We start from the raw sequence: 25,235 nt of genomic DNA, 5'->3' as shown, positions 1-25,235 counted from the left end.
ATTCAACAATTTGTATTCAACAATATGTCTTCATTGTTAATATACGCCAAGTCATGCTAGTCCATATACGGTTAGGCGTATATTTACCCTGTATGTTCCTGCCTTGATGCCTGTCTATCATTCCTTCCCCTCCCAAAATCTTTGCGATTTCCACTTCATGAAACTTTGCCTTCCCATATCGCTCACTCAAACCTCACATATCCTACAATGGGGGTCCAAAAGAAGACAAGGAAGTTCGCTCAGGTCAAGCGCCTCATTGGCCAACGAGATGAGAGGCTGTATGTCCACAACCACCGAAATCACTCTCAGCACACGCTAATCTCCAGATTCCAGTAAGAAGAACAAGATGAAGGCTGAAGAAGAGCACCAGAAAAAGCTCCAAACCGTTCATGGGGAGGTTACTCGTGAAATGTAAGCCCTCTCCCCAAAGTCTCCGAATAAAGCTAATCTCTACTTCAGCCCACAAGTTCCGTCCGCCCTCTTCTTCCAACACAATGAGGCCCTCCAACCCCCCTACCAAGTTCTGGTCGACACCAATTTCCTCTCCCACACCGTCCAAAAGAAGCTCGAACTCCTCCCCACCATGATGAACTGCCTCTACGCCACCTGCCACCCTATCATCACCAGCTGCGTCATGGCCGAACTCGAGAAACTGGGCACCAAGTACCGCATCGCCCTCCGCATCGCCCGCGACGAGCGCTGGGAGCGCGTCCAGTGCGATCACAAGGGCACCTACGCCGATGACTGCATCATCGACCGCTGTCTCAAGCAGCGTGTCTACATCGTCGCTACGAACGATCGAGACCTCAAGCGCCGGATTCGGAAAATTCCCGGTGTGCCCATCATGAGTGTTGCACGGGGCAAGTACGTAATTGAACGTCTGCCGGAGGCACCGGGCTCTTGAGGGAGTGCGAATGTAAGAGTTTGTGCAATTTGGAGAATTGGGGTTCCGCTCTCGATGCGCGCGGACAACTCCCGGACATTTTGACAATAATGTCAAAGCCGACGAGAAGGCGAACACGGATCAACTCTGGAGGCGAAAGTGGCCCTACCATGGCATTACGAGCTACGACGGTATAGGCGCGGTTCATTCGATTCGGGAGTGCCTGGGATATTCCGATTCGAGGAACCAATGAATCACACTCCTGATGATCAAGAGCGCTCGGGGAAAATCTAGATGACCATCAAAGGAGACTGAACGGGAGGATTCCTCTGCTTCCCCTGAACAATGTGTTAAATGTACTTGGGATCAGACGGAGACCCGCACACCGAGTTATCCTACGACCGTCACTGCTCAACCGTCGCCTCCGGATATCCCCTGCTCGAGGACGAAACTCTGCCATCCTCAGGGAGGTAATACGGCTTCGACTATGGACGCGGTGTCTCGTCTTAAGTCCACCTACCTTCCTTCCACTGGCCATCGTGCAACAAATTCGTCCCTGGAAAAGCAAGTACCAAAGAATAACTCGGCCACAGGAACTAGGACTCCGCAATATTGAGGTTGCAGGCGCTTTTTCAATGGGAATTGTAGCGCGAGTCTTAGTCCGAATGGAATTTATTATGGCAGTTCAATGTACTACAAACCGAATTCAGTTAGCATCAAGACACACTGAGTCAACGTTGATCGGTTCACTTGCCTCCGCATTGATTCTGGACGTCGAAAACGAATAAGTGCCGTCTCCAATTAACAAATGTTAACAACAGGGTTGTTGATGCTGTGCTCGTTGACGACCCCGGGGGACTGGTAGTCCATGTTCCACACATTTTAATACTGGAATGCACAAACAAAATGCGCCCTGATGGGCGAAGTTGATAGTGCTTCGCCCCTAACACCTGCCCTACGTAAACGGAGATGATTAACCTGTCTAGCTAACTGGAACGTACAACAGCCATCCGGTGTCGATAGAGAGGTAGCATGAGACAAAGAGAAGGTGGCGATTAGGAGTTTTGAAGCCCTGGAGATATACTTCAGGACCATGAATTTCACCTACTCCGAATCAGTTCCACAACACCAGGCATTCGCCACTGATGTGCAACCGGTCACACTCGACCCACTGAATGAGCCGCTGGGCCGGGATGATCACGGTCAGCTCCATGTAGTTTCGATTGCTGTGGTGCCAGCCAGGCAACTGATCGTCACTGATACCTACCCTCTCTAATTCTCCGCGCCTAAAGGCAAACGAATTCGAAAAGGGTCCGAATACTGCACAAGGATAGATAGCAGAGGCAAGTGCCGGACGCTTCAAGAATGGATAGAGTAATATGGGAGGAGATAGGAGTGATGCGGAGGGAAGGATCTCGACGGATGGGGTTTGACCGGTTAGTGGGCCAGTCGGCAACAAGCAAAAGAGGGGGGTGAAGAAACCCGCTCAGGGATGGGGAGAAGAAGAGGACGATCGTTTCGCCCGGTCCGAGGAAGATGTGAGCGAGGCAACGGAGGAGTCGTATTCGCTTTTGGCGAGATCGACATGGAGAACACTTGGAGGTCCGTTATTGCGTTCGACGTAGCCGCGAAGTGCGCTTCAAGATTCAAGGGCGTATTTCATAGGAGAGAATAGTGAAAAATATATAGTTCGGGTATTATGACATGCGATAGAATGTTAATCATCGAAGCTGTTTAAGAAACCATAACGAGCGTTATCCAACTCTCCCCTGAAGACATAGTAGCAAGACATCTAGAACACAGACAAAGTACAAGTTACCACCCTAACCAGCCAACCATGGCCCGGGATATCATTATATCAATCCACCCACCCAAAATCGCCCCGGTCCAAAAACCCCCCAAAAATCAAACAAATGAAATCCCCCTATCAAAGCCCCCCCAACCCCTCCGCCAACCCATCCACCAACGCAGCAACACCCGACCCCGCCATCAACCCCTTAAACATCCCCCGATTCGCCACACCCAACCCAAGCCCATTCCCCCCCTTCTTCCCCCCACCACTCACGCTACCGCTCCTCCGCCCGCCCTCTCCCCGCGCCTTCCGGTTCCCCGCCCCCGGCTCACTGTAGACCAACGCTGTGCCCGAGCGCGAGGTCCCGGAGTCGCGGCGCGCGCGACTGCGCTGGCGGTGTTCGCGGTAGGAGCGCTCGTGGAGGTGGCGGGAGTGGTCGGAGTCGGAGAGGTCGGAGTCGCTGGAGCGGAGGTGGTGGGGAGGGGGAAGGGGGAATTGAGGGGAATGGGGGGAGAAGGGGGCGTAGCGTTGGTGGGGGATGGTTGGGGGTGGTGGTTGTAGGGTCGGGGGTGGCATGGTGTTGGTGCTTAGGCGGCGAGGGCGGCGGGGGTCGTACTGGGTGCGAGAGTCGGAGGGAGAAGGGAGTGGATAGATATGCTGGGACTGTTGGAGCGTTGGGACGGAGTGTACAAGGGCGGAAATAGGCAGAGACATAGCGCGGTCAAGGGGCGGAGGATCGGTCCGGGTTGGAGGGAGATCTGGGGATGGCGGAGTGGACGGGTGAGTTTTGCTGAAGATCTCTGCACTCCGGGTGACCAAGTTCTCGACTTCATCGAAGGATAGGCGCTTTTGGATTTGAAAACACGGTTCGAATTTGGTACGCCCATTTTCGATGATTTCCTTGGTGACCTTAACGAACTCATAGTCGACCTCTTCCATCGCTTCGGGACGGACCCAACTCTGGTGGATTTCCGTGATTCCCGATTTATCAGCCGGGGACTGGGACGGCTGCAGCTGTGAGTTCGAGTCGACTATGATGTTGTCGTTGTAGTCCCAGCGGTGCTTGTGGATCTTCAGCGTCCATGGAATTCCCATGCCTTCCGACTCTTCAATGATCGGAGCCGATCGCACAGACTCGGCGATGCTGGGGCGGGGGGATGTTGGTATACATCCCGAATGAGCAGATTGAGCCGGGGACGGGGGGAAGAAGTTGGGCCTTGTGAACTGGTTGAAGCCTGATGGGATGCCATTGTCAACACGATCCTTGGATCCGGGTATGGAGATTGGAGTCGTACCAGCCTTCGCGTAGTGAGTCTCGCTCATAGGTGTCAGGAGAGGGCCAGGGGCACAGTTTTTGGGGACCGGATGCTTGAGGTTGTGCTCCTCATCATCTTCCTCAACGCTTGGTTGCTGCGAAGCTCTCCTCGATACGGTTTGCATCTCACGCTCTTGTTGTGCTCGAGTCTGAAACTCCTCTTGACGGATGTCCTGCTCAATTTCTTCTAGTCTTGTCCATCGTCTCAGAAGTTCGTCGATGTACGAACCTGCCACCTTGCGAACAACTTCTAACCGCTGGGATTCCGTATTATCTACGTCGATGGCGACCAAGGATTCCTCCTGGTAAGAGACGAGATGTTGGGGGCATGGTTGCCGTTCCTCGAGTACCGTCAACACCTGGGAACGAGAGGGAACATTATCTAAACGATAGTCGAGGTGGAGTTGGTGTGTATTCAATATGCAGAGCTGCTGTTCGATGATCAAGCTCTGAAGCTGTAGTCGTTCTGTAGATACAGCGTCTCGTGCGTTTTGAGTAGTCTGTTGTCTGTACCGCACCGATTTAGCATTAATTCTATATTTTGACGTCCCTAAGCTTACCTTGCCCACACTGTAATCTTGACTGTATAGAACGTCTGCAGCATCACTTGAAGTGTCAACGCCAACGCCTCGAGATGTTCCAGCAGATAATGCGCTTTGTCCTCGGCCGCCTCGTCCCACTGCCATGTTGTCCCCACCTTCACTGATGTCCACGACGTGCTCGTATCCCTGACATATTCCGCCGCTTGGGGCACTATTGTCTCGATCTCGCCGAACACCCCTTGTGCTTGGTGTAGGATGTGGGTGACGGCTCTCGCAGATTGGGGAGACGAAATGCTCTCTTCCTGAAATCGTGACCCAACCTGACGCAGAACGAGGGAAAACTTATTGACTTTCTTCGCGAGGCGGTTGAGATCGCCGGAGGCACCGCTCACGGAGAACAAGGCGAGGGACAAACGGGTGCCCCACCGCACCATCTGCAGGATGGATTCGCGGTTCTCCATTACGAAGAGAGGGTGGTAAAAGATCGTACGAAGAAAAAGAAAATTATTAAAACGACATGATATGAAGCCAAAACTCTGGAGTGGAGAGATGTGGAAGAAACTGGGAGGAACTACAGAACTTCGATTCAAGGACTAGTCTTTTAGATATGTGAAGATCGACCACATGGGAATGCCATGTTGGAAATGCCGTAGCCGTTGCGGTCCATCGTCTTAGTATATCTTACCGGGCACCCCCATCCGGCCACGGCTGAACAGCAATGGACGGTCCGTCGGTCTCTACTAACTGTTTCTCTGGTCACCAGTTTGGGCTTAGAGGGATCGTCAAGTGACCGGTCTGGAAGGCCGGAGGCATCCACATGTTGTGAGACGACATAAAAGAATGATGGTGTGCATGAGTATTGTGTGGAGGAGAGGGGGTCAGGGATGGTGGTGGGCGAATGAGGAGGCATTGCTAATGCAAGTTATGCAACAAGAAACCAGAACGTGTTTGGATTGATGGTCTGGCGGCAAACCAATCGAATGACCGGGGAAGTATTTATTTCCATCCGTACTAGGAGTTAAGACGCATGACGATCCGCGGGGCTTTGTCGGTCCAGTCCTCAATATTTCCATTCTCGCCGCTTCATCTTCCCCAATTTCCTTCTGTTGGGACGCTGGGAACATGTCACGACAGATTTTTCACGAGACAGAAATCAAACTTTTACCGTTCAACAAAAGGATGTCCACCAGATCGAGAGGAGCAGTGTCCGAAGCCAGCATTTCGGTTATCATCAAACAATGACCTTGAGACGTCGCACACCGAGCATTGCCACCAATCCAACGCTTCTCTCGATCCTCGTATTCCACCTAACCCCGGCATTTTCAACCTTCCGGTCAACAACGACTAGAATCCAATGTTCCCAGGTTTATGGTTGCCAAATCGGCTCCATGACCCTGCTGCTGGGACGCTTCAGACGCTGTATCACGGTTCATAATCCCATCGCTACCAGTCATCTATCGCCATGCCTCTGGTCGTGGTCTGCCAGTGGTGGGATCAAATCTGGCTCATATGCGAGCGGTTGGCGGCCCGCTCCCTCGCTGATACGGTTCCGTGCAGCCTGTAAACTTGATGCATTACAATTCGCAATAATTAGCAGTTGTGCCATGTGAATTTCCGGCAAATCCTGATCCAAACCGACCGGACATAACTAGTCTGAAGCCGCTCGGGACGAAAACTGCCATCACCCCCTCATCTCGAACTCCATTAGAAACCAGTCGAAAAGGCATCCTGACTTCTATGACGATTTCCTAGGCGTTACCATATACTTCCCGTCATTCCGACCGTGAAAGCTGCCGTATCACGGTCGTTACACCATCGATCAACGGGAGGCAGTCTATTCCTATCCCTTTCCGTCGAACTCACCGGTGGTAGCCATTAATTGCTAATCAATGAGAAATATACCATAGAGTCAACACGATGGCTAATGATAGGCTAAGAACACCGTGTCCGAAATCCGAAGCTGCAAACAAAAGTTGAAACCGGATATCCTCGACCAGTCCTCCCGTTCCACCACGTTTCACGTCTATATGGAAGCCTAAAACCCGAAGGACATCCCGACCGACCTGATCAATTGACCGAGCAGGCGGAGGACAATTTAAGTTCTTTCCCACGACGCGAATCCCGTGCGGGGTGATGTGTCAGAATACCAACACCGCCCTCAGCCTTGCGAGGCAGAATCCGACCATTCGCCACCCCGGTTCCGGGGTTGCGTCAGTGATGATATGCATTTGCTGCCTGGTCTGGGTGAACTCCTGACCGGATGCGGCTTTGCGGCTCCGTAGAGTCGGATATTTGATTGATTGTGAATCGGAAGAGGGTCGGAAGTACGACCTGTCTCGGGCAAGAGGCAACGTAACCCCGACGTCAAAGTCTTAGGAGCGCCATTGAGCATGTTGTGAGGCCTTCGTCAGTATCACTGATGGCTTGTACATACCAAGGGAAGGTTGGTCATGATCGCTGATATTAGTCATTTTGTTGACAAATAAAAGGGTTAGAGGGTATCAATTATCAGGTAAGATTTGGAAGCGTTTCTATTTTCATACGTGGCCCTATCTTGCTATGCTTCGGCTCTATTGTGGAAGAAAAATCTGCCCGGTCAGTCAACATCAGTAGTTACCACCTTTTAAATCCACTCTCCAATCCATATTTTCATATGACCACAAGTATGCCTTACTTACACGGTAGACTGCTCGAGCGAACAATCTGATTGTGTCTGACCAAAATTTGGCATTTCTAAGTGAGAAAGAACCTCCAACGGGCAACGGCCAATATAAGACCTGATCCAGCCACGGAAGGACTGAAACATGTTATCGAGGCGTCAACTCGAGCCTGACAAGAAAGTATAGGTACTCCTGTTCCAAATTATGTATGCTATTTTGATTAGATTCGTTTTCTAGCTCTGTTCCCCATCCTTCTCTTGCGATTCCAAACGAATGACCGGATATTGAAGACAGCAAGGTCCTAATAAGTGCCCTCTGTCCGCTTTCCCAAGAGGTAAGAAGTTTGTCTCTCGAATGAACTTCCAGACCATTGACGCCGAAGGCCGCTTCTCTCGCTGTGGGTGCATCATTGAACGGATCAGCAATGACAACTAGCTGATCCCACTTTCACCAGGTTCTTCGGCAGTTTCGAGCCCTTGGTTGTAAATGTCATTCATCCACTTCCCTGTGTTTTCCATATTCGCATGGTATGATGAGTCGGGCCCTTTGTTTCGGCGTGTTCTACACTCTTGGTATGTGGAGAAGCCGGTGACAACGGTCAGTAGTTCAAGAAATACGCATCCGAGCGAGAAAGATGTCGGCACTGCGGCCTCGTTCTGTGCCATCAGCTACTTCCGGGGCGCAATATTCATACGTCTTTGTCGTAGGACCGGAAGTGGTGCTTCCCAACGCGTCCGAAAATTCTCTGGTAATGCCTGATACCGTTAGCGAAATGTTCGACCTATCTGAAGGAAATTATTACCAAAGTCGGCATATAAAGGCCCATCAATGTGGCAAGGATATTGCGAGGTTTTATGTCTCGATGTCGGATACCATTCGCGTGCATATGCATAAGGCCGTTCGCCAGACATCCAAAGTAGGACCAGATCTTGGTACGTAGACCATGTCCAAGATACGCGATATGTTGGTTAGGTAGGTTCTCGCGGTTTCTGAATTGAGCATCCACACCTTTGTCACTCCAAATATAGTTTTGCGGTATATTATCGCCCTGGCCAATCCGTCGTAACCCGAAAGAGCTGATGCTGAAACTTGTGAGGTCGCCCTCAATTTGGCAAATCCATTTGTGAGGATGGGAGGTCACCATGCCCCGTTTCGTAAATATAGTCCCAGGACGGATGATAAAGATGTAGATCAGCCCTGAAGTGTCATTTCTTTGAGACACAAGAGTGTAAAGGTTGGTGTAGCTGGGAGTACTCTCGCTGTAGGCAATTGCGGGTGAACCCCCGGAACTGGCTGGATTGGAGTCGGCAATATTTCTCGAGATCTCTGGGGAGCGAAAGCCCGCGGAGACATCCAGGATGGTTGTCGTTGAGGGGTTCATCAACCCTAGGTATGTCCTGAGGGTAAGATTGTTTACCGTACCGCTCGTTCGTGACCAGGAAGAGAACTCTAGAAGGTGAGAATCCGAAGGTAAGGACGTTGATGCCGCCGTCGCACTTTGCCAGTCCAACCTACGAATATCGAGATATATTAGCGCATTTCCCGATGGACTAAGTTTATATGTCCTTTCAAGAGTCAAATAAAAGATCCGGAATAAGGAAATCGTAAAACTTACGAGCCAGGAGGTGCTTTGCGAGCAGTTAGCCGCTGTATTAACACCACCAAGTGGTCTACATCATCTGTAACCATGTTGGCCTGCCCATCCTTTCGACTTCCCTCCGAAGTACGGACATTTGTCCAGTCACCAGTTGACTCTGGGGATATTAATGGTGAAATGAGGAACTCCGGCTCCCAGATGGGTCTTATCTCCGAAAGAATCCAGACAGTAGCATGGCGGGCTTGAGATGACCGAAGATGGAGTCTCTGTCCATTGAACCAGGTGCGATCACTCTCTGGTCCAAAATAGAGCTTCGAAGGGGCCCCAATTTCCGAGTACAGTCTGAACCGCGTAATCTCTTCCGCTCCCAGGGAAGGGAGGTGCTCCAATCGCCATCTATCATCGATGTGGTCGAGGCCGAGATGAGGAATGCGATTGTCGTTCCGAAGAAACATGTCAGTGCCTGTATATAAAGTCAGTAGTGCAAAGGACCCTCCAGGAGATGGAATAAACTGCCAATGCTGGCCGGTGTAATTGCCGACTGGTGCCATCTGCAGCTTGCCATTCTGAGGAGCCGTTCCATCGTTGATCACATCAAGGCAAACTCTAGGGAGACTTTCCACGCTCAAACGATACCACTTAAAAAAAGTTGGAGTAGGGGAAGCCATGTTAAAAGGCTGAAGACGAGACTCAACAATACAGTCAAGACATGTATAAACAGGATGATGGCAAGATGAAACGCCGACGAGACAATTAGCAAGTAGTAGCTAGGCACCGTATCTTTATGATACGATAAACCTTTCGATAATGATAAAAGGATATGATGTTCTGGCCCTCTGGCACAGCCTTGAGCCTCAAGCTGCACCATTTCTGCAACTGAGCGCCAACCCATGCTGAAGCCCCTGGGTTGTACTGATGAGTTGTAAATTGGTGGCTTTTTGCCATCCATCGAAGTAAGAACCAATAGATTATACTCACCAAGCCCTTCTAGACCTGCAATCCATAATCCTATCCTGGGTTGCATGACAACCAACAGGCGGTGGATGGAGAATGGGGGGTGAGAAAGGGTGGAAGTGATAAGGCACAAGTATCAATTATAACTCGCCTGGAACACATGGTCAGAGTCATGTATACACAATGAATATGAGATATTCTGTCCATTTCCGATGAGACTCTCTGGCCGTGACTTCACAGTCCATGACCGGACCTTCAACAGTCGGGGACGATTTGAGAATGGAACCCCTCAGCTTGGCCTTCGCGGCCGTAACGGTGTTCAAAGCAGTCTTCCTTCTGTCTCCCACAATCTACAAAGTCATCGAACCAGCAAATAATGCCGTACCAGAGAAACTCAAGCTGTGCATCGATTTCCATCACGAGGTGTTATTTTTGAGGGATTTTGGTCAGCGTTTCCTGGCCAACTCGGAGTTTGGGAGTCTTGACAAAGGTGAGGGGCCCCACAGTATGACATTCAACGACATGAACTCACGTTCACTGTAATAGCATTGGCTCGAATTGATCGAATATGATCTTCAGCAGCTCCACCGTCTATTCAGTGATTACCAAGCCCTCGCTGCAAAGGACTTGCTCATTGGGAGCGCCCTCAAAACTGAGGATGAGTAAGCTTCAGCTGACGAACCAGAGGCGCGGATACCGAAACACTCTGCCTTATTCAACGACGACCAAGCGGCCCCTTATCTGATTGGGTTTCCCTTGGAACTCGACTCCCCGCAAACGCAACACCCTGATCACAACCGAAGAATGGACTCAAAAAGGAGGCGCCAGCTGGTGGACCAACACCTCTACTGGTTTAAAATGGGCTTTACATACAAGGCGGAAGTTCGAGAGCATCTTGGTGTCCTTCAAATGTTGGAACGGTAAGCTGAAAGAAATTAGTCTGGGATGTATGATGGATCAGATCATACATGTAGCAAATGGATACCCACCCGCTGTATCTGAGGCGTTGCTCAAGGAGACAAAGGAACCTGCGGGGAAGGCCTTTGGTCTGGCGCCGTTCATGTCTCTAAAGAGGATTACCTTGCAACCAAATGTGGATATATCGGGGTTCGAGCTGAAAGATTTTGGGCTTCAGTCATTCACGCAGCGTGGTGACGAGTCACTGGCTCTAGTAACGCTAACCGCAGGTCCTGGGAGAGCAGAGAATGTACTCGCAGAATATAAAGAGTATGGGGATCTGGGACTGGAGAAAAACATGACCGCCGTGAACCAGTTGGCAAACCTACTCGCGGCTTCGTCCGATCCAGATCTCAAGACGCTGCCGTTCCGCGGGCTCATAGAATGAAGTTACGTCAATGGAAAAGAGCGCCACGCTTTTGTATTCGACTTCCCAGAGAATACATCCTCCGCCTCCTTTTTCTCCTTGCGGTCTGCTCTTGAAGCCACTGAACCCAAGCATGCACCGTCATTAGAAACGAGGTTCAGGCTGGCCGAACGCCTGGCAAAGACTGTTTGGTATCTCCACGCCGTATCCTGGCTACATAAGTCGATCCGAAGCAGCAACATTGTCTTCTTTGAATCCCTGGGAGGGGAGATCGACTTCGAATCCCCATACCTGGTCGGGTTCGAGTATGCCCGGCTGGAAGCCGATGCAACGGAATACACCGGCTTCGACGAAGTCTGGTCCAAGAACATTTACCAACATCCCGCCCGCCAGGGCTCTCCCACCACCTGGTTCAGCAAGGCGCACGACGTTTACGCGCTGGGTTTGGTACTGCTCGAGGTCGTGTTGTGGAGGCCGTTGGCTGATATCCTGGCTGAAGCGAGACCGAATCGGGACTTGAAGCGGCTGGCTCCGAAGCGGATCCAGGGGATCTTTCAGGTGACGGCGGAGGAGCAGTTAGGGCATCGGATGGGCGTGGCTTATGCGAAGGCTACGATGGAATGCTTGTCAGCTCGGCCGGAAGACAAGTGGACTCCGTTACGGTGTATGATGATATAGTGCAGAAAGTCGGTCTCACCGGGTTGTCGGACCGCGAGTACGGTACATCTCTCATACGGGCACCACAGGTCATCTAGCTGGTTATCATGCGACGCATCTGGTGCAGCTGGCTCCTTGTAATTCCAATGATTTCAATTCGCTTATCACCAACCGCTCGCTGAAAACAAGGCAAGTCGCCGAAAGTCAATGCCATATCCTACGCATTCAATGTATATTCCCAGGTCATCACCTCATCATCTCCCATACTCCAAGCTGGGAATAATCACTGGCCCATACTTCATCGGCTGCCCGTACACCCCCTCGTTCTGCACCAAGAAGTCCACCGCCAAATTCATCCGCCCGCTCCCCTTCCCTGGCGTCGCCTGCCCAAACTGGCTCTCGACGATCTCGGGATCGTACGCCACGCACGCGACGTAGTTCCGCCGCGCCATCAGCTTCTTCATCTCCCGGGCGGTGCCGTTCACATCGGTGGAGAAGATCTCCATCATGTCCTCTTTGGTGTCAGACGGCTGGTGGGTGGAGCGGTGGCCGTTCGCGGGGACGTAGAGAGGCCGGTTGTTGTGCAGGAGGCGGAGGACGTAGGGGCTGGGCGGGGCGTTGCCGACGGCTGAGGAGATTATTTGGTACATGGTTTTGTGGTCCTGGGGGTGGGACGGGTCGTGGACGAGACCGGCACCGCAGCAATTGACGTCTGGAGTTTGGTTAGCATAAAAGCTGTGGAGTTAGGGGTGATCGAATGCTTACCTCCTGAGAAGAACGTCATACGCAAAGATTTATTGTGCGCGATCCCTTGCAGCGTCCGAATCAGATAAGTCCGCTCCAAGTCCTAAAGCCACATAGATTAGCACAATGCAACCCAGCTATTGGCGGGATAACCCACCTTGCTCTCATGCATCCACGAATCTCTCAACTCATCCGAAACGCCCAGCTCCCCAAATGGACTCAAAATGCCGCTCATCAGCCCACTCTTGCCAACCGCCTTCTTCACGCTATTGAACCCCTCGCCGACCACCCCCTTCGCACCCACGACACCCGCCACACTACTAGTCACCTTTCCAAGCATATTAAACGTCCCAGTCGCGACCTTCTTTCCCGTCGCCACCGTCTGCGCGAGATGCTCCATGCTCTCCAGCCGTGGATACACGAGCGGTACAGGGACCATCCAGATGCAGTGCTGCACGCTGGGTGGGAGCAGGGCCACTTTGGGGAAGAGGCCTTGGTACGTCGGGCCGGCCATGACTTGGTGCGGGTTCCGTTCCGAGCGTGTGTCTGGTCCGACAACGACAACAGCCGGGCCAAGGTACTTGAGGAAATGCCAGCCGGTACCGGTGATGGTGAAGAGGTCCATATCGTTGGAAACGTTGCGCAGGATTTCCAGGGTGGTGTGGTGTTGGAAGAGAAGGTACATCTCGACGCCGACGCGGCCGATGTTTTTGAACATGTTGGAGAACTGCATGTATTCGGGATAAGAGCCGAAGCCGTCGAATCTGGTTTCGGGTGAGCAACTTGCCTGGTCGTTTCCATCGACGGGAACTTACATGTCATGATCATCCAATGTCAGCACATGCGGGATCTGCGCAAACGCCTCCCGCAAATGCGGCTGATCGAAGTGGCTCGTATAGTAATGGAAGTACGCGTGCGTTACATCCTCCTCATGCCTCGCCGTCCACGGCGCGTTCTTCCGATTCTCCCTCCCGCTCATCGCCGTCCACTGCCGCAGCAGCGGGAGCTCCTTCCACATGCGATCCGCATAGATCTGGTCACCCAGCCCCAGCTGCGCATGGAACCCGTTGCACTCGATGTGCTTCTGTAGGATGTCCTTCCACATGAAGCCCACGCCTCCGAGGCGCGTCCTCTCGTTCGCCGAGACGTTCAGCGCAAAGTCGTTGCCAGAGTGCGCGATGAAGCGCCAGGCGGTCTCGTAGCGGCCGGCCACGAGGAATTCGTACCGCGTGCAGCCGAGGTGCGAGGTGATGGCGTAGGTCCACTTGACGCTGCCTTCGTCTTCCATTTTCAGGTCGATGTCGTAGCGGTAGAACATCCAGCGCTGGTGGCTGTAGATAGGGTTGGACTTCAACTGGCGCGGATTCGTGGAGAGGTCGGTGCTCTGGTGGATGTGGATGGTTGGGGGTTGCGGTGCGTCGGTGACGAGGAGGATGGAGCCGAGCCACAGGCCACGCTCGATGTCCATGTTCGTGTAGCGGAGGTAGGGTCCGAAGTAGACGCCGTTGGTGGGCTGGACCTTGTAGACATCCACACCCGCGGAGGGTGGAGGCCCGGTAAACCCTGCGGCGGTCGGGCTCGCGAGTCCAGCAACGCCAACCATGCCGTCGTGGTACGTTGCACTCTGGGCGATTGGCAATCCAGGCGACGCGAGCGGTTTTCCGAACGAAGCCACCGTGGGAGATGCCAGCGGATTGACAAACGTCCCCGTTGGAGACAGCGGCTCGTTCAGATTCAAGGGTGTCGGTCCTTTCGGGAACTCCCACTGGGTCGACTGGGTCGTCAGGTGGATATAATAATACTGTCCCGAGTTAGGATCCAGATGCGCGATCCAGCCTTCCGGGAGTGGAGGTGGCGACGCTGGCGGTGCCTGCCCAGGGGCTGGCGAGGTGTTCACCGCCGGTTGCTGGGTCCCCGATGGTCCTGCTTGAGGAGATCCGGTTTGCTGCCGTGGATCGTTTGCGAACGCGGGATGCGTTTGATGTCCCGCTGCAGGCATGGTGCCTCCCGCCGCGGGAATCGGAGCGGTCGTCGCCGTAGGTTGGCTCAGAGCGGCTCCTGCGACGCCAGCGCCGACCGCAGCGCCGACCGCAGCGCCACCCACAGCAGCTCCGGCTGCTCCTGGGTGCTTTTCGTTCGGATATCCCCGAGCCGTCACGCCGCCAGGACCCCCTTGAGGGGCCCCTTGCAAAGTTGAATATGCTGGCGGTGGTTCCTCAGTGATGTTGAGCCGCGACATATCATGCTCGATCGGATGTTCGGCAGGGAGACGTCCCGGAGCGGCAGCAGTACCTGGGGGGGACATCTGTCCTGCCGCCCCATGCGGTGGCGATGTTGTCACTTCGGAATTTCCATGATAGACAGTAGGAGGACCATGCGGCTGGCTCCCCGGATCCTCAGTAGGCGTCCACGGTCTTCTTGCCGGCTGTTGCTGGTGCTGTTGTGCAGCCGCGCTCTCTGTCCTCGGCCGCAGTCCTTGATACGGCTGCGCCCGTTGCGCCGCCGCCAGATTCTGCGCTTGCATGTTGGTCAACGTCCCCGTTCCCGCCACCCCAGCGGCAGCGAATCGCGCTTCAATCCCGCCCCCGGGCATGGTCTCCGCCGCTGGAGTCTCCGGCGGCGGCGGAGACCCTCGCTGCGCTCGCGTCGTCGACGTCGACGCCGTCGAGCTCAATCGATTAATACCCGCGGGGTTGGGAATCCTCAGTTCTCCCCCCCCGGCACTGCTCTTACTCCCGTCTGGCCCTCCCGAGTTGGGGGGAGGCCAGTACTGCTGATGATACTCCGGGTACGGGTTCAGTTCCGCCTGCGATGGTCTCCGCCCCCCATCCTGCGGGGCAGCTGCAGCTACTGCAGCGGGCCCCCTCTGCGGCGGTCGCTGGAACAGGCCCTCTTTATCCGGCGCATCTGGGCCCGGCGATTCGGGGAGCGGCCGGGGGACGTTCTGCCGGCGCTCCGAGAGCGAGGAGCTCTGCGGCGAGGTCGTCCGCCCGTCAAACCCGGTGGGCGCATGCGCGTATCCCGACAGGGTCGGGCGATTCGGATCGTTTGCGCTGAATCGCGCGCGGGGAGACCCTTGAGACGTGCTGTCTTCCCTTGGTCGGCCGCTCTCCGGAGTCGAGTTCTTCGAGGTGCGGTCGCGCTCGGAGAGGGGGGTGTAGCGGCCGCCGGCAGCCTGGGGGGGTCGATCGTCGGGATATGGTAGCGGGTTCGACGCGGTGGGAGGGGCGGGGAAGGAGAACGCTGGATGGCCTGGGACCACGTCTGCGGCGCTCCCGCTCCCGCTGCTGGTGGCTTCTGGAGAGCTGGCTTTGTTGATGCGCAACGGACCGACGGTGGGAGTGTCGGGTTCGTCGGTGGGTTTTTTGAAGAACAGTTCCTCTTCAGGCCGGCCGTGACGGCGGCCGTTGGAGTCCATCGTCGCTTGGGAGTGGTCGTGGGGTTCCGGTTGCGGTGATGCAAGCGCACCAAGTCAATATGCCCTGACCGAGATGGACTCGGCGGGGAAGTGGAGTGCGGGTGAACCCAAGCTTCCAGGTGGAGTTATAGACGGATACAATGTTTAGAGTAAGAAGGAATCAAGTCAAGAAGTTAAGATCAAACTCGAAACCCCAACTAAAAGAGGGATGGGCTGAGTAGGTATAATTACAGCGACAGATTGAGATTCGAGAAATGATGGCCGTGATCAATACCTAATAGTATCAGGTGCTTGGGCGGCGATGTGGTCCTTGACAAGGAGCCTCAAGCGTCCAAATCCAAGTCTCTCACGTCCCACCCAGCCCCGGCGACGAATAAACAGTAAGTTAGCCGCCCGTCCAGCCCGAAGAGTACAAGTATCCCAAGCCTGTCCTCATCGTCAATTCGCCAAGGGGCTGGCCACATCATGGGCCACCAGGGAAGAGTGGAGGGGGGGGACAACAGCGCGCTTAGAAAGTTCCCCGATGCCCCGCGTGCGCCAATCACCGCGACGTGGACGGTATCGCACATTTCCCACTTCTCACGGTTGTCCATCCACGTCATCCGATTCCTGGTCGTCTAGCGATTCCTTACATTTCTATGATCTAGATAGGCTCGCTCGGATGCAAGGTGGATACGGCCCATCGCGAGACATGCGCTCGCTTTGGACATGCGTGGTGACGGGGTGAGTTTCACTCTGCAAGCGCCGGGCTGGGAAACCGTCACACGGCTGGGTCCGCTTCAGCCACGGAAGGCTACGTACCACATCTGATGTTTCTACCAGAAAACGCTCAGATGGACCAAAATCGCTTGCAAATACAATACCTGCATGGATCATGGGGGGCACTTGGAAGGAATATTGGCAATCGAAGGTGACACTATCAACGTCCTCGGCATTCATGTCGCCATCTCAATCACAGCGGAGACAGACATCCATAGAATACTTCTGATTTTGATATCATGCCCGGATAACCTCGTTTAGAGGACTATCCATCACCTATCGCTACGTGTAAGGGAAACCAATTTTGAACGGAGCTTGCGCAGCACGACGAAAAGAGAGGGAAAGGGGTGCTGTGATCGGGGGGAAGCATAACATGATGGTCGAGACTGGATATTTCAGGAAGGGGATGTTGGATAAAAGGAAAGGGAAAACGCAAGGGTCAACGAGATTGATATCAGCTGCCAGAATGACCTGTAGAATAGCCGTGCCAAACATGAGTGACGACGCCGAACTGTGCCTGTGCCGGTGCCAAGAGACCCTCGACTGCGAAGGCTACGTTCTCCATGAGTCTCGTGTTATTGTCTATCTCCGCTCTCCGATGCGTTAGAGTCCAGCTACCTCAGAACACCGGCAGGTGTGCCTGCGTCTATGATATCCGTTTTATCATCTGCGATCGAAGAGAGGGCGAGGTGGGAGGAGATGAAACATCTTTGAAACGTGTCTCACGCGATCGATGGACTGGGACGACGCAAAAGAAGACCGTTTAAGCCGCAGCAGCGGGCTGCTCCTCCTTCGCGGGCTCCGGTGCAGGCGCTGGCTCCTCTGCCTTGGTCTCTTCCTTGGCCGGCTCGGCCTTCGTCTCCGCGGCCGCCTCAGGCTCGTTGCCGTCCGATGACGTCCACAGGGTGAGGTTGTCCCGGAGCAACTGCATGATGAGAGTGCTATCCCGGTACGACTCCTCAGAAAGCGAGTCAAGCTCAGCGATGGCGTCATCGAAAGCTTGCTTGGCGAGATGACAAGCTCGGTCAGGGGAGTTCAAGATCTCGTAGTAGAACACGGAGAAGTTGAGCGCCAGACCCAGGCGGATTGGATGGGTAGGGGTGAGCTCCGTTTGAGCAACATCGGTAGCGTTCTAAAGTCCCTGTTAGTTGGAGCTCAGGCGGCAACGAATTTGCTTCGTCTCACCTTGTAGGCATCATGCGCGGCAGTAGCAGCGTTCTTGCGCTTGTCTCCAGAAGCGAACTCGGCAAGGTAGCGATGGTAGTCACCCTTCCTGTAATTCATGAGTTAGAACTCTAACAACAACCGTACGGCCAGGACCTCATTGAAGCTGCATTTTCAACCAGATAATGTCAGGTTCGGGAGAACTTACATCTTGTGGTAGAACACCTTGGACTCGCCAGATTCAGCCTTGGGGATCAGGCTCTCGTCCAAGACGTCCAGCACATCCTGGCAGACCTTCTCAAGCTCGGTCTCGATCTTCTGACGATAATCGCGGATGGTTGAGACGTGCTTATCCGAGCCCTTGGATTCCTCCTTCTGCTCGATGGAGGAGATGATGCGCCACGAGGCGCGGCGGGTGCCCACGACGTTCTTGTAGGCCACGGACAGGAGGTTACGCTCATCGACGGTGAGTTCGCCGCCGAGCTGTGAGCAAGGTGGTGTTAGATGGGATGTAATCTACATGGGACCGCATCTTCATGTAATCGCGCGGCTGCAGGCGCCTCAAACTGGATCGGGAAGGCGTACCTTGGCAACTTCCTATGGCGAGAGTCAGTCAAAATTTGCTCGTAAACAGTCATCGTCGCTCCCAGCTTACCTTCATGTACGTGACCATCTCTACGTTGCTGCGAGTCAGTAACATGTTTCATCGTTGGCGGAGAGGATGTGGAGGTGTGGAGGGAGTGGACACACCATCGTAACGCTCAGCCTGCTCGCACAGCCGGGCAAGGAAGGTTTTGCTGTTGGATACGGTCAATCCACCATAGTTGAGGAATACTCGGAGTCAAGATCACGTACTTCTCGCGCTGCGATGCAGAAAGGCATGTTAGCGACCAGGAAACGGTTATCAACAATACACGGAACGATTAGAGGGGTATGATGTAGCAGACACGGGCGCGAGCGCAAGCACTGGAGGGTATAGGTAGGAGAGTACTCACTTCAGAAGTCATCGTGGAGATGATGTGGAGGAGAGTAGTAGTTGGGTCGTGGAATGGTCAACGAAGAAAATGGAACGGGTTGAGTGGTGTCAGATGGGGATTGTGTGGGGGAAGTGGGAGGTTGTTGATGGAAAAGAACTAAGAAGGTCTGGCTGCGGTGGTGGAGGTGGTGGAGGTGGTGGAGGGAAATGCGAGAGGGCAGGAGCAGCGCTGGGTTGCGACTGCGCTCTACGGTGAAGTCACGCTAGTCTGTGTTGGGAATGCCCCTCAGACGGAAGTCGCAGTCGGTCACGGGGTTGACACTTGACTCGGAGTGGGAGACTTGGACGGTTGGGAGGAGAGACTTGGAAACAACTCATACATGATACACCGTTTCACTCAGCAGGATTCAACCATTTCTCCCTCACAGCCTATATGAGATATGTAGTCATCAATGGAATGGATGGTGTGTTACCCTTACCCCTAGCCAAACAACCATACTGATGATCGTGATTATTCCGCCCTTCTTCTCACTCCCCCGACCCCCAACATGGCAACATCTACAACCATCGTACCAGCTCACTCCACACAATTCCAGTACACTGTTACTCCTACTGTCCATTAGTTGCGCTACTGCCCCCGTGTAGTCGTGTTACTTTGGATTGCGTGACTAGGATACGGTGCCTTTAAATCATCCTGACAAGTGACAAGTGAAATATACGGAGACGCGTTATCGCACTGAATCAGGTTGATGCAAAGGGCGGCATGTGTCCAACTCATCTCCGAACCCTCTAGAACGTCATGGCCGGCCCCATACCAGAGTGGCGTAGACACCGGCGTTACTGTATTATCCGCCAAATATGCGGGAAAATTACCAGAGTGCTTCGCCCTCCTGGGACCGGTCATCGTGGGCAGGTATTTCGCTAGTACATATCCATCTGCACATGTCTACAATTCAGTGGTCGCCCCCTCCATCTCGGATTCCCACTGGCTGCGAAGAAATTGAAGGTACCCATGTAACTGCAGCAACCCACGTCCAGCACAGCAGATGAAGCCTGTTCCGGCCTCTCTTGATGGTCTGGGAGGCTGAGAGACCATGGCCAACTTTTCGATCACAACAACACCAAGGTCACATGTCGAAACAACATTAAACAACCGCTGTGGGTCTCAGATCAGATCGAACATCATTTCACATCGGTGCGCTATGGTTTGCCCGAACAATAGTAGATCCAGGAAGCTATTGGTCCAACTTAGCCTCGTTGAAACTAACGGTTCATCGCCATCTTGCTCGTCATCCATCTCACATGAGCAGTCTCCAAGCACCAAGAATCAACGCTGCCGTACCCGTTGCGACGCCCCTACAAGCAAATCCAGTTAGTATGCCTGGCCATCTCCGTTGAAAGTAGCCGCAATGCAAGGCATAATTGCCGCAACTACGCCGAAAGTGTTCAAATTACTCACATCAGCCACTGCAACGTCGAAAACTTAACCGCCTCCAACCGCTCAGTCAGCACTGCCGATTCCTGCTCGATCCGCGTCTCCGTCTCCTTGAGCTTCATCTCCTGCACGTTCGCCTCCTCACGGATGCGCCCCTTCTCGAGGTTCAGGTCCAGCCGCACCGACGCCTGCGTCCGCTGGATCTCGTCGCGTAGCCGCGAGTTCAGCTTGGCGATCTCGTTGGTCAGGCGGTCGTGTGACCCGCGCGTCAGGGACGACTCGGTGGAATCGGCAGTCAGCAGCTCCGAGCGGAGTTTCGCGAAGTCGACTTTTTGGGTGTAGGTGGTTTTTTCCTGGTCTTCGCGGAGGACCATGGTGCGGGTGAGGTTTTGGATGCTATAGAGATAGGATTCGTTAGTTGGAACGAAGTAGAGTGATAGAGTGCGGGACAGGATCGTACCTCTCCTCAATAACATCGCCGAGGATCTTCATCATCGCTACGGCTTGCTCTTCCGTGAATCCTTCCTCCTTCAGCCGCTGAACGAACTTCAGCGTGTCGAAATGGTGGTCTCGCTGTCTCCGAGCGGTGCTGGCGAACGTCCGGCGTTGAATGGCGGAGGCCAAACCTGCCTGCCTCGTCGCTTCGGACCTCGACTTGGGAGCGTCGCCATTCGAGAATGCAACCTTTCGTTGAGCGTATATATAACCGGCCGGAGATCGAGTTGCGATATGTAGACCGCGACATTGCGAGACGGATTCCCTTGCTCTTCTTCCGACTGCGCCGGGTGTTTTCCAAGAAATTCTTGGGAGCAGAAACCGGGGGATCGTTGACGAAGCCATATTCTCGATTGGAAATACACGGCAACTTGATCGATGTTACGTGAAAGTGAGCACTTGAAAACAAGCTATGATGACGATGTGTCGATTGTCGAGTTTGGATGCCGATCACGGGCCCGGCCAAAGTATGAAATATACGGAGCAACCCGGAATATGATGCCGGTTTTCCACCCACTCCGTTAGAACATACTCTTTCTTTTAACTTTCCAACATGGATAATTCACCCTCGAATCGATGAGGCATTGCGAGGAGGCCTGGCTCAATCCCTGTATGTCTCTCCCTCGCTTACACCAAGTCGCATGAACCACTACGAAATCCTCTCCCTCCCAACCCCCTCCGGCGACGGCCCACCATCACCCGCGACCCTCAAGACCGCCTACCACCGCACCCTCCTACGATTCCACCCCGATAAAGCACTCCGAGACAGTGAGCTTGCCGTCCGCCTCCCAGAACCCGAGCATGGCTTCTCCCTGAGCAAATCTGCCGCGCCGCCGCCGACGATCGACGAGATCAAACACGCCTACGCCACCCTCGCCGACCCGGAATCCCGGCGCGTATACGACCGCGACCTGCTCCTCCGACGGAATGGCGCGGTGACGACGCCCGACGGCACGCTGCCGAGCGGGACGGGGCGGGATGACGATGGGTTGGAGACGGTAGATTTGGAGGAGATGGCGTTTGACGAGGCGCGGGAGCGGTGGTCGTGGGCGTGTCGGTGTGGAGAGGAGGAGGGGTTCGTGGTTACGGAAGGGGAGCTGGAAGGGGCGTTGGTGGAGGGGAGGAGTACGGGGGAACTAGTGGTGGGGTGTAGAGGGTGTAGCCTTTGGATTCGGGTTACGTTTGGAGTCGCGTAGCCGGGAGATCGAGGAAGTGGTTATATTGAAGATCGACGGAAAGGATGTCGGATCACGCCATCCAGTGTCCCAATGAGCAGGCGAACGCAGCATTTCGCATAGATGCAATCAGATGGGTGCAATAGTCGCCCTGTAGAGGCGATATTCAAATGAAAGCTAACCGGAATGCTAAACTATGGTAGCATATACATGAGATACCAAAATACAAAGTCATCCGGGTATTACAAAGTCATCCGTATTTGAAAACATCTGTTATGTCATGTCAAGGGCCGTAATTCGTGATCCTGTCTAGGATCCAAGGACGTAAGTTTGAAAATCCAGCGTGTATAAGCACTATCGTGACGATGGCGACTCTGGTCCAAAGAAAGAGAGCAGGAATCGAGACACGAGTCGGGACGTGTACTTCTCCTGATTCTCCGTTGAGATATTGATGTGCTCTCGGGCACGAAGATACTCGGCTGCCAATCTCGTCAATAAACGTTCCATGGAAGCCGGATCACGCAAGGCAAGCACTCACATTTCTCGCGCACCAAATTGTCGACCTCGTTGATGAACAGCATCGCTCGCGGCCCAAATATCTTCTCGTTCTTCTTATCCACCCCATCCCGAAGCGGGTTGAATTGTCGGTTATATTTCCATCGGAAGAGACTCGCCAGGAACAGGAACTGGTCGTCGATCACGCGACACGTATCCTCCGCTTGCCGGGCCGCTCGCTCCGCGGTGATCTTGCCTTGCGCAAAATCCGTATCAGTGACTAGGTGGATCGTCCGCTGCTGATCTTCCAGGACCATGGCGAGCCCCAGGATCGTACAGAAGGCGGACGTCCATTTGGTGCACCCTTTGCTGCTACGGATGAGGAACTGCAGTTTGCGGAGGACCGAGTTCATGATCTCCTTGTGCAGTGTGAGGAAAAAATATTTGAATTGCCGGTTGGCCATGCGGGGAGAGCAGTCGCGGCCGTACGGGGCGCTCCGGAAATTCTTGAGCTTGGAGAGATATTGCTCGCGTGATGCGTCGGGGATGGTCACGGTATGTCCCATGATGTAAGTGACCATGAGCAATCGGAACATCTCTCGAAGGAGCAGTTTCTGTGACTCGTCAGTAAGCGGCACGAGATAGGAGCGTTGAGACATACCTCGTTCTTATCCTCGGGCTTCAAATTGCACATTAGCTTCAGCAGTCGGAATTGGAAATCATTAGGCTCATCCTCAAAACATATTTCCGCAAAGCCATCCAGATGGTGCTCCACCAGATCATTCAGATACTTTTCCCATATCTTCGTGTCCTCGTTATCAAATTTCGTGATCCCAAGCGGAGGCGATGCCTTTTCCACTCGATCCTGCCGGCCCGTAGCCGGGTCGATTATGTACTGAAACTGTCGCAGCAGCTCATTCGTCTTCGGTTCAAACTCCACAACATCATGGTCTAGGCCAGGCAAGCCGTAGATAAACGTAAACTTGATCCGTATGGTATTCCCGGTGAAGCGGCGGATATGTCGATTCACGAAATTCTTCAACGTATTCGTATCATGCATCGACGTGATTACATCCGGGATGAAATAGTCCTTGAGATCAGGGAGCTTTGTCCGGTCACATCCCAATATCAAGTCTGCTTGCGGGCGCAGGGCACGCTTGTAGCATCGGTCACAGGGGCTCCCCGGGGTGCATTCGTCTCTTTGGATCGCACATAGCCAGCAGGATCCGATGTCTCGGAGCTCTTTGACTTTTTCCGCCTTGTCCTGTGTCAAATGGGTTCCGCGAGCCCGTCCGCCGGGCCGCTTGCTCGTCCGACGAGCAGGACCTTTTGGCGTGGCTTCTTGTTTCACAGCTGGAATAGCCTCGGTTTGAAATTGGTTGACAAAGACAGTGCTCGTTTTAAATTCTGAAGAGGAGGAGTGCGGACTTGCCGGCTCTTCCTTTTCAGTTGGTAATGGGCTTCCAGACGACTCTGACATGTGGTGTATCAAACACCAATCCGGGTCCGATGGGGCCCCAGAAGAAAGCGCTCCTTCTATGGATATCCTATCCGAATATTCTGATAGAGGGTGCCGCACAACACTGGACCCTGGCACACATAGCGTCGTGTCAGTGATAAGGCCTTGGCTTGATATCCGTATCGGAGCCTGATCTCCCCGGTCAAAAGATGAAGTTGAAAGTTGTCTTGACGACATGAAGCCAGGGCTGATGGGGCTATCCGATGGGAAGGATCCGGTATGAGATTGGATATAGCTATGCGCCTCACCAAAGGAGCCGAGCACCCGTTCCGGAGTATTGTCTGAAGGGGGTCCAAAAAGATTGAAATCTGGCTGGGGAGCATCAGATGGCCGATGCTGTGGTATCTCAGGGGACCATGGCTCTTCTTCAAAACTAAAAGATGCCCCTCGTGGCCGCGTGTCATAGCTTACAGCGCTGAATTGAGCGTCATGTTGAAAGGCATCAACGCTCGATCCGAATGGCGTCCGGACAGCTGGTGTAGAAGATTGGAATGGCGCATAGGTCGACTGGCTTGCTATTAGATAGTTAGTTCTAATGATCCTCTAATAAATAAACTTCGAGTATTACTTTGTGTGGATCGCGACGCCCGCTGTGTAAAATCCCCAGTATATCGGTCCCTCGTGCTCTCCCGCTGCGTCATCCGCTGATGCGGGAAGCCATTGGGACCTTGTATTGACCTTGCTTGCAGAATCATCGGCGGATTATGGTTCATAAGCGGCACCGTTGAAGGAGAGACCGACAGGTCTGAATCTTGCGAGTTGAGATTGATGTCGATGTTCAGCGATGCGGATCCAATATAGTCTAGATCCACCTCAGTTGACCATACACTCGGGGAGACTCCAACTGCAGAGAAACCCGATTCGGTCGGGAAACCATAAAATTGGTCATTCTGTTCTTCAAATTCCCCGATGGTATTAAACGCCGGTGAAAGTCGTGCAAATGCCCCAATACTCTCTCGGGTCGCGTCGCAAAAAGCCGTCATCTCGCGGTCCAAAAGAACGACTTCGTGGCACTCTCAAAGTGACGAAATCTGGGCTTCGGTGAGAGGGACAGATGGGCATCAATAATACTATCACAGTTGCCTCGATGACTTTCTCGGTATCCTGTTTCGAGGGCGGAGCAAGGCAGCGAGAATGAGACAAGAGGGCGGAAGGTGCAAGCAATAAGAGGACGTAGAACCAAGATCACCGGGATCGCCAAGACGCGCTACAATCGACCGCTTGCATCACGGATCAAGAATCGTTCATTTGAAAGTTGAAACTGTTTGCGAGAAGGAAAAAACCCACTGGAACGATCGGGTGGTCAGTCATCCCGCCGTGTGGCCGGTGAG

General features: G+C 53.7%; 9 protein-coding genes across 9 annotated transcripts; 3 read left to right on the top strand and 6 right to left on the bottom strand.

The window, feature by feature from the left end:
• Positions 1-207: 207 nt before the first annotated feature.
• Positions 208-904, top strand: P152DRAFT_446853 (FCF1 small subunit; the record flags this gene model as incomplete). Its single annotated transcript, XM_033677950.1, has 3 exons — positions 208-278; positions 334-411; positions 460-904. The coding sequence occupies 3 exons, from the start codon at positions 208-210 to the stop codon at positions 902-904; spliced, it is 594 nt and encodes a 197-aa protein (XP_033537476.1).
• Positions 905-3,690: 2,786 nt separating this feature from the next.
• Positions 3,691-5,381, bottom strand: P152DRAFT_198925 (uncharacterized protein). The gene is made up of 3 exons (XM_033674321.1): positions 4,551-5,381; positions 3,971-4,497; positions 3,691-3,899 (listed from the first exon to the last, which is right to left on the bottom strand). The coding sequence occupies exons 1-3, from the start codon at positions 4,991-4,993 to the stop codon at positions 3,784-3,786; spliced, it is 1,086 nt and encodes a 361-aa protein (XP_033537475.1). The 5' UTR covers positions 4,994-5,381; the 3' UTR covers positions 3,691-3,783.
• A 2,592-nt stretch (positions 5,382-7,973) lies between these two features.
• On the bottom strand, positions 7,974-9,457 carry P152DRAFT_446851 (uncharacterized protein; the record flags this gene model as incomplete). Its single annotated transcript, XM_033677949.1, has 2 exons — positions 7,974-8,703; positions 8,808-9,457. The coding sequence occupies 2 exons, from the start codon at positions 9,455-9,457 to the stop codon at positions 7,974-7,976; spliced, it is 1,380 nt and encodes a 459-aa protein (XP_033537474.1).
• A 565-nt stretch (positions 9,458-10,022) lies between these two features.
• On the top strand, positions 10,023-11,745 carry P152DRAFT_446850 (uncharacterized protein; the record flags this gene model as incomplete). The annotated part of the gene is made up of 4 exons (XM_033677948.1): positions 10,023-10,282; positions 10,343-10,405; positions 10,683-11,039; positions 11,091-11,745. 4 exons carry the CDS (start codon positions 10,023-10,025, stop codon positions 11,743-11,745), a joined length of 1,335 nt encoding a protein of 444 aa, XP_033537473.1.
• On the bottom strand, positions 11,534-16,204 carry P152DRAFT_198026 (uncharacterized protein). The gene is made up of 4 exons (XM_033674318.1): positions 13,284-16,204; positions 12,626-13,232; positions 12,490-12,571; positions 11,534-12,436 (listed from the first exon to the last, which is right to left on the bottom strand). The coding sequence occupies exons 1-4, from the start codon at positions 15,884-15,886 to the stop codon at positions 11,979-11,981; spliced, it is 3,750 nt and encodes a 1,249-aa protein (XP_033537472.1). The 5' UTR covers positions 15,887-16,204; the 3' UTR covers positions 11,534-11,978.
• An 806-nt stretch (positions 16,205-17,010) lies between these two features.
• On the bottom strand, positions 17,011-19,089 carry P152DRAFT_198403 (14-3-3 protein). The gene is made up of 8 exons (XM_033674319.1): positions 18,805-19,089; positions 18,665-18,672; positions 18,560-18,606; positions 18,465-18,484; positions 18,395-18,406; positions 18,018-18,292; positions 17,831-17,918; positions 17,011-17,777 (listed from the first exon to the last, which is right to left on the bottom strand). The coding sequence occupies exons 1-8, from the start codon at positions 18,814-18,816 to the stop codon at positions 17,409-17,411; spliced, it is 831 nt and encodes a 276-aa protein (XP_033537471.1). The 5' UTR covers positions 18,817-19,089; the 3' UTR covers positions 17,011-17,408.
• A 797-nt stretch (positions 19,090-19,886) lies between these two features.
• Positions 19,887-21,288, bottom strand: P152DRAFT_198759 (DUF1640-domain-containing protein). The gene is made up of 3 exons (XM_033674320.1): positions 20,681-21,288; positions 20,245-20,616; positions 19,887-20,141 (listed from the first exon to the last, which is right to left on the bottom strand). The coding sequence occupies exons 1-3, from the start codon at positions 21,058-21,060 to the stop codon at positions 20,084-20,086; spliced, it is 810 nt and encodes a 269-aa protein (XP_033537470.1). The 5' UTR covers positions 21,061-21,288; the 3' UTR covers positions 19,887-20,083.
• Positions 21,027-22,039, top strand: P152DRAFT_198019 (uncharacterized protein). Its single transcript, XM_033674317.1, has one exon. It carries the CDS (start codon positions 21,357-21,359, stop codon positions 21,909-21,911), a length of 555 nt encoding a protein of 184 aa, XP_033537469.1. The 5' UTR covers positions 21,027-21,356; the 3' UTR covers positions 21,912-22,039.
• A 342-nt stretch (positions 22,040-22,381) lies between these two features.
• P152DRAFT_390910 (uncharacterized protein) lies at positions 22,382-23,865 on the bottom strand (the record flags this gene model as incomplete). The annotated part of the gene is made up of 2 exons (XM_033676063.1): positions 22,382-22,999; positions 23,047-23,865. 2 exons carry the CDS (start codon positions 23,863-23,865, stop codon positions 22,382-22,384), a joined length of 1,437 nt encoding a protein of 478 aa, XP_033537468.1.
• Positions 23,866-25,235: the final 1,370 nt, after the last annotated feature.

This window comes from Eremomyces bilateralis (genome assembly GCF_010015585.1).
Source record: "Eremomyces bilateralis CBS 781.70 unplaced genomic scaffold P152scaffold_3, whole genome shotgun sequence".
Classification (NCBI taxonomy): Eukaryota; Fungi; Ascomycota; class Dothideomycetes; order Eremomycetales; family Eremomycetaceae; genus Eremomyces; species Eremomyces bilateralis.
This window is presented reverse-complemented; position numbering and strand designations above follow the sequence as displayed.

Coding starts and splice junctions, on each gene's coding strand:
- P152DRAFT_198925 (XM_033674321.1), bottom strand. CDS start 4,993: ATGGAGAACCGCGAATCCATCCTGCAGATGGTGCGGTGGGGCACCCGT. Junction 4,498..4,550: donor AAGATTACAGTGTGGGCAAG/GTAAGCTTAGGG, acceptor GGTGCGGTACAG/ACAACAGACTACTCAAAACG. Junction 3,900..3,970: donor GACTCACTACGCGAAGGCTG/GTACGACTCCAA, acceptor GGCTTCAACCAG/TTCACAAGGCCCAACTTCTT.
- P152DRAFT_198026 (XM_033674318.1), bottom strand. CDS start 15,886: ATGGACTCCAACGGCCGCCGTCACGGCCGGCCTGAAGAGGAACTGTTC. Junction 12,572..12,625: donor CGTGGATGCATGAGAGCAAG/GTGGGTTATCCC, acceptor ATGTGGCTTTAG/GACTTGGAGCGGACTTATCT. Junction 12,437..12,489: donor TATGACGTTCTTCTCAGGAG/GTAAGCATTCGA, acceptor ACCAAACTCCAG/ACGTCAATTGCTGCGGTGCC.
- P152DRAFT_198403 (XM_033674319.1), bottom strand. Junction 17,919..18,017: donor AAGGTGTTCTACCACAAGAT/GTAAGTTCTCCC, acceptor CATGAATTACAG/GAAGGGTGACTACCATCGCT. Junction 17,778..17,830: donor CCGCGCATGATGCCTACAAG/GTGAGACGAAGC, acceptor CAGGGACTTTAG/AACGCTACCGATGTTGCTCA.
- P152DRAFT_198759 (XM_033674320.1), bottom strand. CDS start 21,060: ATGGCTTCGTCAACGATCCCCCGGTTTCTGCTCCCAAGAATTTCTTGG. Junction 20,617..20,680: donor GGCGATGTTATTGAGGAGAG/GTACGATCCTGT, acceptor CTATCTCTATAG/CATCCAAAACCTCACCCGCA. Junction 20,142..20,244: donor TCGACGTTGCAGTGGCTGAT/GTGAGTAATTTG, acceptor ATTTGCTTGTAG/GGGCGTCGCAACGGGTACGG.
- P152DRAFT_198019 (XM_033674317.1), top strand. CDS start 21,357: ATGAACCACTACGAAATCCTCTCCCTCCCAACCCCCTCCGGCGACGGC.